The 17,095-nt window shown below is 38.3% G+C and overlaps 1 protein-coding gene across 3 annotated transcripts in view; it reads left to right on the plus strand.

Moving 5' to 3' along the window:
• FGF13 (fibroblast growth factor 13) overlaps positions 1-17,095 on the plus strand; it is a gene marked incomplete at both ends in the record, with an annotated part of 631,857 nt that overhangs the window by 518,277 nt on the left and 96,485 nt on the right. For 2 of the 3 annotated variants that reach the window (XM_080719269.1, XM_080719271.1), the window contains 2 exons: positions 10,885-10,995; positions 15,963-16,066. In XM_080719269.1, the coding sequence (XP_080575395.1) occupies positions 10,885-10,995; positions 15,963-16,066 (215 nt within the window). Of the gene's footprint in view, positions 1-8,797; positions 8,985-10,884; positions 10,996-15,962; positions 16,067-17,095 lie in introns of those variants that run through there. The other variant, XM_080719270.1, reaches the window with a different exon arrangement.

The following is a 17,095-nucleotide window of genomic DNA, read 5'->3' on the forward strand; positions in this document are numbered from 1 at the left end:
GATTATTATTATTATTTATTAACATTATTATTATTAAGATTAAGCTTTCTCAGTAATGGTGGTACTGTTACTTCCCTTTTCTCTGTTATCATTTCTTAGTTTTAGGTCATGTGTATATAAATATTAGAGTAGTTTATATGATAGAGATTCCTATGGGAAATTACCTTATGTACTCACCTATATGAATAAAGTTTCTATTAAACTCATAAATGCTTTTACAGAAGGAAAAGAAGCAATTATAGTACTTAACAGCCCTTACTGAAAAGACTGTTTTCCTCTTACAAAGTGTAAATCTCTACATAGTGAAGTTTGAGCTCATTTTCGTTAGTTCTTTCTTTATGATCAAGAGAGAAAACCCCACTCAAGCAATCTGCTATTTCAAGTTTTCTTGACTAAATGACTGAGCAGGTAATCAGAGGCAATGAACTTTTTCTGTTCCAGTTGCCATGGCTAATTAAATGGTGAAGAGCTGAATTCATAAATATGATTAATACCATCAGGGTGTTTTATGGTTTTTAGTGTTCATAAATTATGACTGAAAAATAAAAATTTTATGCTGGTATAGGCATTTACTTCTTAAGGATCACAATAAGTGTTTGCCAAATTGATTTCAAATATAAATCAGAAGTGGTTTCATTAAATCCTATATCTTAAGTATTTAGAGAATGATCTCAGACGTAGGACATAATGAAGTCCAAGCCACCATCCTAGTGCAGTGAAAGCTTAGAGCCTCATGGATTTTAATTCTGAATGAAAATAAGGAGAACTGATAAGTTTCTTTAACATTGTTATTTTGAGACCTATGTGTCTGAAGGTGAGCTACCCCAAATGATCTGACTCGGAAAGACTTTTGTAAGCTAATGAACATGACAGATTATGTTACTGAATACAAGTGTCACTAGTTTTTGTCCCTGGAATTCCAGTGTCACATTGATAGGATTGTTTTAATTGCATTTTTCTTCCCACTTGGAGTTAAGTGGCAAGAGCCTATTCTGATGGATTTTCTATAATCTCTCCATTTGTATTTCTATCCAGCTGTTTCTTTGGGCTTTAGGACATAATTATATAGACCACAGAAGGTCATACTTACTGTTAACATTTCTTAAATACTCCCCTTAATTGCTATACTAAGTGGGTAAGGAGGTCCCAGTGTTGTTTGACCCTGGTGCACTTGAACCTGCTCCCTTTACCTCCCTTTTATCTCATCATCAACCCTTGACTTGGGAACTGATCACTTAGAGGTTTTGTTGAAGTGTAGGTGAAGATAAAGAAGAAACTGGAATGTAGCTGTAGTTATGTTTAGCTTTCTGAAGGGAGAGTGTTTGAAATCTCTTATTTTCTACATTTCAGAAAGACAGGCAATTCGTTCCTGTTTAATAGGTAGTGAGACTGCTCCTGATTAGGCTGTCTGAATTCTTTGTTTCTATCAATTACCGTCATATGTGTTTGGTTTCCTTTCTCTCTTGCCTCTTGAGAGCAAACCCCCTCAGCTTCTTAGGGCTCATCTGAGACCTTTCAAAAGAGATTGGCAGAGAATGATCAATATTCTTTGCTCCGGTGACACATAACTCTTGGAATAGAATGTTAAAGCCTTGTTCTCAAGCAAACCAAGAAGGAGTGGAACTGAAGGGATTTTTTGTATTTTTTTTGAAATCCAATTTAGATTTTATTTTTTGATGTGTTGAGAAGGGAATCGAGTGATGGGAAGTATAAGGCAAAGAAGATAAGTAGGTTAGAGGAACAGGGGCAAATGAAAAATAATCACAGACTTTCAGAGTGAAATGATTTTGTGGTGGTACTGGAGGTGGAACTCAGGAGCTTTCTACCTCTGGGATATACTCCCAGACCTTTTGTGTACTTTATTTGGAAACAGGATCTCACTAAGTTGCTGAGAGCCTCACTAAGTAGCTGAGGCTGGCTTCGAACCTGTGTAATCCTCCTGTCTCAGCCTCAGAAGCACTGGGATAAAAAGCATACTCCACCATGCCCAGCAGAGTGAAAATGATTTTAAAGAACATCTCTTATATGTGGTTTCAAATGTTTCAGTAGTGGGGTTATTTTTATTTTTACAATAAATCATACAATGAGCCACAGTATGTAGTATATGAAGGCACAAGTGCTATGGTTGAAACACTGGCAAGGGAACTTATATCCCTGTAATTTTAGAGTGCTGCAGAATACAATTTAAAAGTCATTGATATTGTCTAATCAGTATGCCTTGTTTATACTGGGAATTAAATCCAGGGGTAGTCTACCTTTAAGGTATAACCTCAGTACTTTTTACATATTTATTTTTATTATTAAAAAAGAGTCATGCCGGGTGTGATAATGCATGCTTGTAATCCCAGTATTTAGGAGGCTGAGACAGTAGGATTGTGGTTCAGGGACAGCCTCAGCTACTTAGGGAGGACCTTAGCAACTGAGTGATACCGTTTCAAAATAAAGAATAAAAAATAGGGCTGGGAATGTAGCTTGGGGGGAGAATAACCCTGGATTCCATCCCCAGTACCACAAAAACTAACAAAAATGGGTCTAAGTTGTTGTGGGTCTAAGTTGCTGAGGTTAGCCTCAAAACTGTGATGCTCTTCACAATCCATGACTTCAAATTATACTACAGAGCAATAGTAATAAACGCAGCATGGTACTGGCACAACAGACATGCAGACCAGTGGAAGAGAGTAGAATATACAGAAGCAAACCCACACACCTATAGGTCAATCGCTCTTTGACAAACAGGCCAAACTCATATGCTGAAGAAAAGACAGCCTTTTCAACAAATGGTGCTGGGAGAACTGGCTATCCATTTGTAGAAAGATGGGACTAAATACTTACCTCTTACCATGTGCTGGAATCAACTGGAGATGGATCAAAGACTTGGAAATTAGACTAGAGACTGTGAAGCTTTTAGAGAAGGACATAGGTTCAACACTCCAACATATTGGCACAGGTGGTAACTTTTTCAACAAGACCTCCAAAGCACTTGAAATTAAAGCAAGAATTAACAAGTGGGATGGCATCAAACTAAAAAGTTTCTTCTCATCAAAGGAAGCCATCAAGAACCTAAAGAGAAAGCCTATAGAATGGGAGAAGATCTTTACCAGCCACCATTCTGATAGAGGGCTAATATCCAGAATATACGAAGAGCTCAAAAGACTAGCAAAACAAACAATGGGCAAATGAAATGAATAGACATTTCACAAAAGAAGAGATACAAATGGCCAATAGATACAAGAAAAGATGTTCAACATCACTAGCCATCAGGGAGATGCAAATCAGAACTACACTGAGATTCCATCTAACCCCAATCAGAGTGGCAAACATAAAGAAATAAAACAACAACAATTTCTGGCAAGGATGTGGGGAAAGAGGAACTCTTTTACACTGTTGGTGGGAGTGCAAACTAGTTAAGCCACTATGGAGATCAGTGTGGAGATTCCTTAAAAAATTGGGAATGGATCCACCATATTATCCAGCTAGTCCAAAGGGTTTGAAATTAGAGAACTATAGTAACATATGCATACCCATGTTCATAGCAGCACAATTCATAATAGCCAAAATATGGAACCAACCCAAGTCTCCATCAACAGTTGAATGGATTGCAAAATTATGGGAAATACATACAATGGAATTCTATTGAGCAATAAAGAATAACAAAACCATGCCTTTTGCAAGAAGATTGAAAGACCTGAAGAACATTATGTTAAGTGAGATCATCCAAGCACAGAAAGAGAAAGGACATATGTTTTTTCTAATATGCCCAAACTAGGGAGTATTAGGTATACCAGAGGGACTCCAGATAATGGAGGATAAACCTGAGCAAAGCTAGAAAGGAGGGATAGGAGAGGAAGAAGGCTGAGGTTGATTAATGGAGGAGCTTTATTTGAATATATAGTATGGTTAATGTGAACACTAATTGTTGGGGGAGGAAAGGACAGTGGGAAGAGGTACCAAGCACTGTGTGAATGTATGCCATTTTCAATATGATCCACATAAATACAAAATAAAATATAAATGTAAAATAAAATATAAAAAATATAAAAAATAAAATATAAAAATCTGTGGTGCTCTGGTCTCAGCCTTCCAAGTACTGGGATTATAGGTTTGATGCCTCACTGAGCATTACTTTATTTTTTGTTTTAAAAAATTTATTAAAATTGATGACATGTCTTCTATATCATGAGCATTCATATAGCTAGCTGCATTTCAAAGGGTAAATCCATGTTTACTGCCACACATGCCCTTCAAGTTTTCAGGATGTAACAGGTGTACTTGTACTACTTCTCCAACTGTAAACTGAGCTCTCACTCCTAAAAGCCTACATATTACTTTAAAAATGGAAAAAAATTGAGAGCTTAAAAGGAGGAATGGCATACTCAAGGTTACAGACTTAGGGGAAGAGATAATAAAATGTAAGCCCCTTGTCAGCTAAGATTGAACTCCTTGGTAGTTTAATTGAATAAAGGGACTAAGAATGCATTCCTTCTGAATAAGGTCAATGAAGGACCTTTGTGGGCAGTTATGTGTGGCAAAGGAGAACTGTATATGAGAAAAAGAGTACACCACCCAGCCTAGAGAAATTGGAAGCATATAGTTAAAGAAGAGAATATTGAAACTCTGTGAATGTGTGGGATATACAGAACTCCCATAGCAGAACTACTAGGAATAAAGCAAGACTGGAGAAAAAGGGATTGGGAAACAGTCATTGAAGGGGAATTCTTTCTTATTCTTCTAATATGCCATTCTCTGGGTGTTAGATGGCAATGAAAAGAAAGCAAAGGCTTTTCTAGAATGGGCTGCAATTCTGCCTTTAATTATATCTTCCTGAGATGTAAAGGGCTTTGACACAGTTTATTTTAGAGGATTTAAGCATGATATCTACACTATTCTCTGACTTTTTAAGCATCTGAGAAATATTCATGCCAGTTAGGAAAGCATAAAATATCTGCTTTATTAATGGATGAGCTGATTGGATAATATGACTTAGATGGACCCAGGTTCAAAATGGTCTTACTTCACCTTCTGCCCTGAATTGAATTTACCCTGTAGTCACATAACTCTGTGAATTCTCTGATTCATGGAGATAGGATAATGCAGGTGGTCTATAGGCAAAAAGTCTCATGAATTACATGCCCTTTGTTTTCCTGTCCATGGAGATGACAGAATAAAGGAGGATAATAAGAAAGCAGAAGTACATTTTGGGGTCTAATGGTGAATATATCTGGTTCTCACTATAGTCCTCATTCTGTAGGATTGCAAAATTTAATTGGAGTAGAAGTTGTTCATTGGGTACTAAGCTGTAGTTTAGAAAGGAGTAACAAGTTCTGGTGTTCTCTTGCATGGCAGAATGATTACAGGTAACAATTATAAACTATACATTTCAAAAAGCTATAAGAATTTAAAATGTTTCCATGATAAGGAAAGGATATGTATTTGAGGAGATATGTTTAGACTGAATAAAATATGAGACAGTATATATGTATATTGAAACATTATATGGCATTCTATTAATAAGGTATGCTTTTTAATGCTTTTGTGTACCAGTTAAAATAATCAGGGAGAGAGGATTTAGAGAAATAAAGGCATCCATAAAACTATAGAATTCTCAGGGTGTCAGCTTTGGCCCAGTGGTTCCACCAGCTTAATAGCATAGAGCTTAATTCTCTATCATAAAAGCTGTGGGAGGTAGATAAGGGCTAGAAACTGAGCTGATGTATTTACAAGGCTAGTGTTTGCAACTTTGTAATAAGTGCCTCCCTCCTGATTACATATTCCTGAAAACTTTTCTGTGTCTCTTTTCCTCTGGTTTGCACCTCAAGTGGCTATGCCTTTAATTCTACAAACATTCTGAAAATACCTTATGGATGGTGTTTGAATGGGCAAATGATGTGTGCTCTCCAAAGAGAAGTGGAAGAAAAGAGAATGTGAGAAAGCCCTCTGAATTTTCTTAATACCATCCCTTAATTCTTTCTAAAATCTATACATTTTCTGAATAAGAATTTTGTCCACCTTTAGCTCTTTCATGCCTGCTCTGTTTCAGAATCCCTAGAGAGAAGCAAGAGTAGAAAAACAAGGGCCCTTGCAAGTTTGAGCTTAGCCAACAGGCAGAATGAGCAAATACATCATACCTGTAGCTCCTATAATCCAAGGATTTGGACTCTTACCTTCCCACGCCACACCCCAAATATTTGTTAGAGCTTCTGATCTCTCATTTGGTGAGATTATTCCCTTCATGGTTCCTAAAATTTAACTATCAATTTCTTACATTCTCAGCTGGAAAACATCTCCTGCCCTTAGAGTTGATATAAATCAAACACTCATTAATTATTCACAACAATTATTTATGGAGCATAAACTATATGACAATATCTGCTGTAGGAGATGGGAGTAATAGTGGTGAACAAGACCCAGTCCCAACTGTCAAGGCATTCAAGGTCCAGGGAGGCAGATATTTCTTTCCTTTATGAATTAAAAACTCAGGTGTGTTTGTTGGGGATGTAGTAGGGCTGAAAACACAAAGAAGTAGGCAGGGGAATTCAGAGCCTTTGGAACCATTCTCCTGCAACTATCCATCTCAGCTCCTACAACTTTTATCCCAACCTCCATTGCAGACATATAATGGTGCTTCTGGTGGAGACAGAAACAGTTGAACATTGGGGAGTAGAGAAAGGAGTAGCAGCAGCAGCCCCTGTGAAGCAAGGAAATCTATAGAAGGCTCAGGCAATTCAGTTCTGATGGGCTAAGAAGCATGAAAGTGTTTCTGTAATTCTGAGTCTGAGATTGTTGGAAGGTAGGACAAGAAAAAAGGGCTGGAATCTTGGGGATAGGCTGCAAATTTGCTTTTATGTTGAAATCAAATCTGAGATCTGGAAAGGAGAGAGTCCAGTAAAAAAAAATACAGTGTAGGAGTGTGGTGTCAGCTCCATGATAGAATCCTGCTATTTGGAACTTCCTGTTTGGCCTCAGAAATCAAGTAAAATAGTAAAACAATTGTGTGCACTTGAAGGTAGGGATAGATGTTCATTTGGGGGATGTGGGGGGTGGTACTGGGGATTGAATCCTGAGGCACTGTATCTCTGAGCCGCAACCCAGACCTATTTTTATTTTTATTTTGAAACTGGGTTTCACTAAGTTGCCAAGGCTGGTCTCAAACCTGTGTTCTTCCTGTCTCAGCCTCCAAAATGTGAGGATTCCAGGTGTGTCCCACAGTGCCCGGATTGAACTTCTGTTTTTACTGCATTTTTGGCCTTGAAACACCTTCTTTCGTGTCTTGTTTAAAATATAGGACAGAACTTGTGAATAGAGCTAAGCCAGCAATAGCCACACTTGATTCCTGAAATTGAATGGAAGGAGGTTGTCTGAGTTTGAGGAACAGAAAAAAAAAAATACTAAAGGGGGAAAATCAGGGGATTGTAGATAGGCCAGAGTTTAAATAAAGAGAAGGGCTATACATTTTCCATACTGCCTATGGTATACAACCCAATCTTTCTACTTGGATCCCAAACTTAAACAAACAGATGGCAGGGGGTGGGGGGGGGGGCGAACAAAAGGGGAGTTCAGATGGCAGAAATTGGCATGAATTGAAAAGTCATCAAAAACCACTGGGTGGCAGCGTGGAGTACGAGCACAGATCTGCATTGCCAGCTGCGGGCTGAGCCCGTGTGGGAGCCTTGGCCTCTTCTCCCGAGTGGCTTCAAGTGTTGTCAGGCAAAATACCTAAGTGTGGGTGGAGGTAGCGGGGTGTTGGTGAGCCCGAGCCTGGTGCGGGGCCAGGGGCTCCAGGTACAGTCTGGCCCGCAAAGAGTCAAACAGTAACGGTACACCCTCATCCTGCTCCTCCCCCCACCTCATCGCGGAGCGAACCCCAGCTCTTTCAATCCAACTACCTCATTCTGGTTCCTCCTCCATCACTCCTTCCTCCCGAAGCTCCTTTCGGGAAAAGGAAAGAAAGCTCAGGGCGTTGGGGCAGAGCTTAAGCCCCTACAGGTGTTAGCCCGAGCAGCCTGCGGGGGATTTTGGGGGTGGGGTAGGGCGGGTGGGGGCGGGTTCCGCTCCCGGAGGGAGGGGCCGCCGCGGGAGGGGACGCCGGGAGGCCGTTTTGCTCTCCAGGAGGTTGCCTGCAGCGACTGAATTCCAGTGCTGCGACTGTGACGCGCCCAGAGCAGCAGCAACAGCGACCATGAGAGGCCATTACCTGTTTGATCCGCGCCGGAAAGCCGGCACGGGCCAACTTTTCCCGATTTTCAGGCCAAGAAGTTGCAAGGATTAGTGGAAGACCCCGGAGGGGCCAGATCGAGGGCTCGCTCCCCCACGTCGCCTCCCGCCTCCCACTCCAGCCCGCGCTCCCGGCCTCTCCGGCCCGCGCGCTCTCCCTCCGCCCGCCTCCCTCTTCTGGCCCCCTCTGGCGGCACAGGGCGGGGGGGGTGTAGCGAAACTCCGACCCGAGCCACTGGGACTCGCAGTGTCCTGGAGGCTCCGGAGCCAAGCGCACGCAGTCGCACAGCTCAATCTCTGTCTGCCTGCTGGTCTCGCCTGCGATCCCGGCCCGCGGCTGTGGCGTCGGCTCGGACCCAAGCAGCCAGCAGCCCGCGCGTGAGCCGGACCATAGCTAGAGGAGCTCGGACGGCATGCTGAGCCCCCTCCTCGGCTGAAGCCCGAGTGCGAAGAAGCCCGGGCGAGCACAGGCTAAGAAGACCCAGGCAGCGAAAGCGCGACAGCAGGAGAGCAGCAGAGAGCACGGAGGAGGCGGCCAACCCAGAGAGGGGCAGCGAAAGAAGTGGTGGTGGTGGGCGTCGTGGCCATGGCGGCGGCTATCGCCAGCTCGCTGATCCGTCAGAAGAGACAAGCCCGCGAGCGCGAGAAATCCAATGCCTGCAAGTGTGTCAGCAGCCCCAGCAAAGGCAAGACCAGCTGCGACAAAAACAAGTTAAATGTCTTTTCCCGGGTCAAACTCTTCGGCTCCAAGAAGAGGCGCAGAAGAAGACCAGGTTGGAAGGGGCTTGGGCTGTTCCTCCCCCTATACTTTAGGAGTGTGCAGAGGACAGGGGAGGAGGGTGGTATGTAAGCGTAGGTGAGTTGTCTGTGCCTATCTTGTGTGCAAATAAGGCCACCTAGTCGATGTGCCTGCCTGGGAGGCAATTGCCTTCTTCCCTCCTAACAGTAAAGGGTTTGCTGCATTGCAACTGCCCTGGGATGGGCTCAGAGCCTGGGGCACACCCTGCCCAGGGGGCACACCCTCAGCTTCACATGTGTCACATGGGTGTGGACATGCCTGGTGGGCTTCGGGAAGGTGTGACCGAGACATGCCTATAGTGTTTTTGACGTGGAAATTACAGGAGCGAGCCGGACACACACCACACACCATTGCCACCCCCTTCCAGGACAACCCAGGTATCCCTCTCTTGCTTTTTTATCTGTCAGTCCCTTCCCCACCTTTTTCTACCCCCAACTGATATAGATTTCCGCTGTCTAGGCATTCCATTTTTTAAAATTACTTTTAAGCTTTTTGGAACAGACTTGACTTGTGGTGCAGCTTTGAAATGTTTGAGCGCGCGGGGGGGGGGGTTTGCATTTCTAGAACCTTGCGGCAAAGAGCTTAGTGATTTGGTTAGACTACTAAATTGTGCTTATTTGATTTTAAAATGCAAGACTGAAGAACTTAAACTCATACCTCATTTGTGAGTCGCTTTGAACCATTTCAGTGATAAGAGTAGTAGGATATTCCAGTGAGGGGGGAAATCGGATAGCTCTGGGTGTCAGGTTGTGACAAGATAGATCTTTAGGGGAACATGAAGTTTATTCATCATTCTTCACTAAGTGAATCTTTTGTAGTATTTTTTCTACCATTTACTAAATAAATCTTACAGCAAATCATACTTACCGGTCATTTCCCCCTTTCTTCACACTATTGAATGGAAATGCAGACATAGGTTGTTCCATGTTTGCATAAAGTTTGTAATGCATTAGCTGTAAATTAGGATTGTTTTAAAAAGGCTTAAGTGGTTTCAAAGCATGATTATGTGGCTGGAATAATCATGTCAATATTATTTCAGCACAGGTGTATGTATTCAATAAAAGCAAATTTTGGATAACACGGTTCCTGGTAAATTAAGCTCTTGATTAATCTGTGGTGATTCATAATTGAAAATCATTTAAATTAGGAACCCATGTTTGGAGTAATCATATTTCTGATATTAAATTTGAAAATACATATGAACTGATTTTCTTTCCTTCCCATAAACAAAACCCCTACCCTTTTTGTATTCATTTTTTCTTGAGAATAATTAATATGAAAGGGTACAGTGATAGCTCTTTTATCTCGCTTCTTCCTTTTGTTTGTACAGAAGTCTCAGTATTCTAAATACAGATTCTTTGGTGGGGTTCCAGGTTATTTATGTATTTTCAACCTTCTTAGAATGGAGTAGTTTATTTAAATTATGGTAATTCTGAAGGAAATCTTTGCTAGTGGGTTTTTGGCCCCTGACTGGCAAACAACTTCAGTTTATCTCTGTAGTTTTCCTTTTCCTTCCACATGGAAAGTGGTACATTGTTTAAAAGGCAGAATATACCATCTGCCAACCCATTTGAATGTTCAGTAAGATAAAGTACCACTCTGTAAACCACAAGACAAGCTATCAGAAACTGTGGATTCTATCAGAACTTTAGGGCTTTACCAGTGTTATAAGGTACATATTAAATATTTCTTCAGGGGAAAAGCAGAAGGATTTATTTGGAAACTGGAGTGTGTTTCTTTTAAGAGGAATCATTTAAAAGTATAGTTTGACCTTTTCCATCAAAATTTGTTAATAATAGAATTTTGAATGCTGAGTGTTTTCGACTACATAGGCACAGTCTATCAATTAATTGCAATCATTGTTCTCTTTGCAGAGCCTCAGCTTAAGGGTATAGTTACCAAACTATATAGTCGACAAGGTTACCACTTGCAGCTGCAGGCAGATGGAACCATTGATGGCACCAAAGACGAGGACAGCACTTACAGTAAGTGACTGCTGAATAAATACTATATGCCAGTGTGTTGTTGACTTTGTGTCCTCTTTATTTTTTTAAGCAGACAACCATTACTAAGTCCGTAGGTGAATACAAAATTTGTTCATGCCATATAATCCTGTTTACATAAGTTCACCTACAAAAGTTGAACATGAACACGCCTAAAATAGTGAACTGGAGCAAATAATGTTGACACCATCTGAAGAATGATTCAAATGTCATCTCCATGGTAATCCAGATAGATTTATGGCTGTCCTTTGGATTTTATTACTTTTTCCCACAGAAAATTTACTCACCCACGCACTGATTCTGAAATAGCAGGCTATCTCTACCCTTAAGATCTGGTCTCATCCCAAGAGACAGGAGTGTTTTTATACAACGAGAGTTCATCATTTCAAGCTTTTTATTTCCATATCTATATTCACACACATACTGATAAATCTGACACTAAGGGTGTTTAATTGTTTAGATACCTCTATAGGTGGATAAAAGAATTACTGTCTACATGGTTTGTTTTTAACTATGGGTTAGTAAGATCAAATTGGAGACCATAAGGATGAACCTAAAACGGAAAACAAAACAAAACAAAAATATCAGTTTGATTTCTAATTATCAAAGAAAGGTAATTCCACAATGTTATATAACCTTTGGTTACACATATTTAATTTATTTGAAATAATAGAAGCATATAATTCAGCCTTTCCTTTTATGATAATAATTGGTATTTTTGCCATTTATGGATTCCTGCAGATCTTTTAAGCTTTTGCCATAAGCCTGAAACTTTTTATTCTCACAGTTCACTCTATGTTCTCTCCAATTTCTACTGAACTTCCCTCACACTTTGATAATTACTAGAAATATTCCTTTTGTCAGATGAGAAAACAGCCAAGGAAAGTAGATTTTAGTAGGGAATAATCTAGCCTTTTTATACTTGCATGACAGTAGACAGCAAAGCCATAGACAAATGTCTCAATGTTAAGGAATACTTCCTGGGCTGATATCCAACCAATGACCTCAAGAGGAAGTCACCGTTAATTACCCTTGAAGAAAGCTCTGTTCTGTTGGTTTCTAAGATAAAGAAACTCAATACTAAATTGCTATCCCTATGTTATTGTTGGATATTAAAGTTTTATAATGAATCCTAGTTAGCCTTTTATACATTCTCTCCTAATTAAAACAATTAACCAAGCAGAACTGGAGGGACTCAGTATAGTTCAATAATAAGCATTAGCAAATGAGAATCAGTATTATAATATTCCACAAAATTGGTGTTCAGATAAGAAATTAAGGGTTGTAAACTGTTTTTATCAAAATACCTCAAGAACTGGTTCTATTGGGTGTTATTAAAAGGAAGTTTATGATTAGCTACCAATGAATCCCTTGCAGTCAAATTTTTTCCCATTTATTTTTAATGTCTTCTCCAGGTCCAAATCAAAGAAAAATATTTTGGATCCAATGTTCACATGTGTTTCCTGAAAGGAAAAGTTGAAAGAGAAATAGATGATTCATTGTGCTGTGTCCTACTAACAGTTATATGCCAAACTCATCAAGAGTACACTCATTGTATTTAAGCTTTGTAGGAGATGCACACATACCATACCACCCGTACACATACCACACACCCGCACAAATACATACAAAAAATACAAATCAAGGCTTCATTTTCTGCTATAGATCTTTAAGTCATGTAGTAGGTTTTACTCTTCTGTTCTTACATATGCACAGCTTCTGCTTTGGTTACCATATAAATTGATGTTATGACATTTATATGTGCAAATTTTATTGGAAGACATTTAAACAACATAGCCTGATAAAGAGAATCTGTGTTTGGGTAGATTAAAACAAAGACAGGTAAGTCAACCAAAGGTAGTTATTACCATAACATGATGTATAATAATGAAAGGCATCTTCAATAAATAGCAAGTCAGTGACCAGAGCTTCCCCAATGAGGATATCCTGGAGCATAAGCCATCATGAAATAAGATTTTTTAATGCTTGAAATGATCTTTCAAAATGGAAGGCTAGCCATCCAACTCTACTTCTATTCCATAAAGCCAAGCAATTTTCTTAGCAGCAATTTTTTGTTAATTAAATGAGTGGAACAAGAATACAAGTTTTTTTTTTTACTATCACTCCTTTATATAGTATTTCTTTATATTTTTGGTATGATGTTTTTATTATTTTATTAAATTTTATTTTTATCACATTTTTCTAATTTAATTCAATTTAATTAATTATATGTTAATTCTGATATGGTGAGATCATTATAAAGCAAATAATTTGTGTACTCAGTCATCTTTTTTCTAAATATATGTTTTATATGCATTTAAGCCTACATTATGTAGATTTATTATAGTTGGAAATGTCAGTCTGATGAAACTTTGTCATGAGCAAATCGCTTATTGTGAATTATGATTTTCCCTTGAAAAGGAAAAGGTGATAGACAATTAATTGCTGCAGTACAATGAAGGCTCTGTTAAAAGGATCATTTGCCCTTCCTCTTCAAACCTGCTGAAGCATTACCAGCTCAGTGTGTCAAATCTTTTTATTCTACATTAAATATACTTTTGTAAATTAGTCTCTTAAAGAAATTGAGTTTATCTGAAATTATCAAGAAGCATAACTTCAGTATGATCTTATGAAAATACCGAGTAACAACTTGGTGCACAGCTCAGGAAAAATGATCCCTTTAAGGTAGAAAATGCTTGAGTGTATATAGTTACAACAGAAAATAAGTAAGAAATAAGGATACTTTTATTTATTAATAACTTCTTTAAATCTGTAGCTAAAATTGAAAACGTGATATTAGGTATATAACAAATATCTTTTATGTCCACAAGTGAAATCAATTGTTTAATTCTCATATTGAGAATATTTTCATTCTGACCAAAATTGTATCTTGTCTATGATGAGTACTCCATATTTAGAGAAGCTAAAACATATAGGAAGATAGTGATCCTGACCACGATTAATCTAGTGTAATTTATTTAATTTTTATCTGGTAAGATTGTTCCTTTAGACAGATTTGAAGCCAATTCAGTTTATGATCTATTTTGAATGTCTAAGGTAAAAGATTGGATGACTATCAGTGTCACTCTCTTTGCTTTTACCACCTACATTAAAGAACAAAAATATTTAGAATATTATAAAATATAAGCTTACAAAAATAATTCTGAATTTCATTTATAGATCTATATCATCTATTGATATGACCAAACTAGGTTTCAGACAAAACCTGGTAATACATTTTTGTCAAAGGTTATACAGCAATAAAGCTTTTAAACCAAAAGTTTTGGTTTGTTCTTTTAATTCTCAGGATATTTTAACTATAACCTCTTATATAATGGGATTGTGATATATTACTTTCTCTAAATATATTATCATGTTTTCATCATATGCTTTGCTATCAATCCACAAATGTGTTTTAAATACCTGCTCTGAGTAAGGCATTATCAATAGAAAGAAATATAACATATACATTATATACTCAATGATAATCAGATTTCTTGTTTGTGTGTTACATTGTCAAATATAGTGAGAGATTCTGCCTTGCAATCTGTGCAATTTCTTTCCTTTACCTCATATAACAGAAGGGCACAGCTTTTAATATGATGAGTATTGAATGAAGTGCCATCAGTGGCATGTGGTAGAAACATTTGCGTTTTGAACTGTACAATATGTCCTAGCTTCTCTTTGGTAACATCCTGAATTTAAAAGAAAGATACTTTTATGCTCACCAAGCAATACTTAGTTTCTCATTAATATTTTTCATCCATTTTACCCCACCTACTGTAGCCAAATATATATATGCACAGAGATTAGTAATCCCAGAAATGCTTCTTACCTAAGGAGTTACTTCTTTACATGTTTGTTCACAGAAATACCAGAGTGATTTATCATCCTCATTAAAGTTATAAAACAAAGCAAAAGTCATCCATATTGGTCCATGACTCCTGAGAAAAAGGTGCAAGGGCTATTTTCAAAAGATGTGTGTGGAAAGCACTGCGTTTTAAAAATGTACTGTTTTATTTTTATTCCTAGTGTGGGAGGGAGTAGACAGCTGGTAGTAGGAGGACACCCACTGGTTGTCTCCAGTGAGTGGTGTGTGGTTGTGAGGAGAGCTTGGGTGTAAGTTTCACGCAGTTAGACCTTCAAATGGAGAAATAAAGGCCTCTTTGGCCCTAGTTGACTGTCTGCTTGCAACTCTTTTGCAGATAAAATAATAAAATGCACCTCTCTCAAGTTCAATATTTTATTCAAATAACCTTTATACCTTGAGACTAAAAGCTAGAAGCCTTTCAGCTTTATCTTATAAAATGTCAATTCTTTAAGAAATACTACTCTGAAAACATAGTACTATAAAATGACTTTTTTTTTACAAAGCCTGGATATATTTGGAGGTTTGTGCATTGGAAATGATACAGATAATTTAGATGAGGGCATTGAACTAGTGTCTCTTCTAAAAGTCAATAATCTCTTCCTAGACTGGCAAATACCAACATATTATGTAAGGATAATAATAATAGTAATATGATAATATCAACAAATTTCATGAAAATTTCAGCAGTTGTTTAGGGGAGAGGTTTAGAACCTTCCTTTGTGGGGGATGTGAAGCTATTTATTGCCCAGAACAATTCCTAAAACTGGATCTTTCCAGAAATATCAAGATTCCCCACCTCTAATTATAAAAAAAAACATAAAATTTGGACCAAATTCTTCCATTTTGCCCTAAGGTATTTGAGAATATTTAGTAATAGCTCCCATTAACTGATTGTAACCATGATTCAGTTAATATTGAAATGTAAAATGAGCATCAACTTGCATGTAGATATCTAAATATCTGTCTATTCATACCAAATACGTACTACTTTGGGGGAACCAGATAATCCTACTGGAAGCATTAAAAAACTATGATATGAAAAATGTTGACATTGTTTTTATTTTCTTTTAAATTTCAGCTCTGTTTAACCTCATCCCTGTGGGTCTTCGAGTGGTGGCTATACAAGGAGTTCAAACCAAGCTTTACCTGGCCATGAACAGTGAGGGATACCTATACACCTCAGTAAGCCTTTGACTATTTTTATCTGATATGAAAGAAAATGTGCTATATATGCATGCCAGTTAGCTTTCTCTCATTATAACAAAATACATGAGAAAACGAAAAAAAAAAAGTTTTCTTTTGGCTCATGGTTTCACCGCTTCTGTCCATTGTCAAGTGTCTCTATTGCTTCTGGGCCTTTGATGAGTCATGGTAGGGAGGTTGTGGCAGAGTCAAGCTGCTCATTTCATGGTGGTATGAAAGCAGTGAGAGAGGGAAAGAAATTGGTGGGGGACAATAAGTGGCATTTAAGGGAACACCCCCAAGGACTTAGTTCCTCCAATGAAACCCCACCTTCTAGGTTTCAACCACTGCCCAAATACCCACTAAATTATGAATCCATCAATGAGGTTTAATCCATTCATGAGATTAGAACCCTCATGATCAAATTACCTCCCCCAAATCAAACCTCTATTACACTACTATACCTTGCAGACCAGACCTTCAACACATTAGATACAGGGGATGGAGAGCATTTCAGATCCAAACCATAACAATATGTTTTATCAGTACAGATTTCTGTGAAAGAGGAAGACTGTTCTTGATGTAAAAGTAAATTAGTGTTCTGTGAAAATAGTGTCTATTACTAAATAATCATTTGAGGCAAACTGGAAGATTCAGTGAACATTTCTTTGTACAGTGTTATTTGGGTTATTATGTAACATAAAGTGGTCTGTCTTGACTTTCTTTGCAGCTATGTGAAAGAAAGCCACATCTTCATTCAGTTATACACAATTATCCATGTTTACTCCTAAAATATAATGAGATATCTCTCAGATCACCTCTGTGACACAAAGATGAGTTCTTGAAGTGAATCTAGAGTTTCATTTCTTATGTATTCAGTTTTCAAATGATTGCTGTCTACCTCTACTTATTTAGAATGACCATTTTAATTGTTCAAATTTACGGTGTTACAGTGTGATAATATAATAGCTTTGTACAGTGTGTAATGATCAAATCAAGGTAGTAAATATTTGTATCTATTTAAGCAGT

This window comes from Muscardinus avellanarius (assembly GCF_963383645.1).
Source record: "Muscardinus avellanarius genome assembly, chromosome: X".
Classification (NCBI taxonomy): domain Eukaryota; kingdom Metazoa; phylum Chordata; class Mammalia; order Rodentia; family Gliridae; genus Muscardinus; species Muscardinus avellanarius.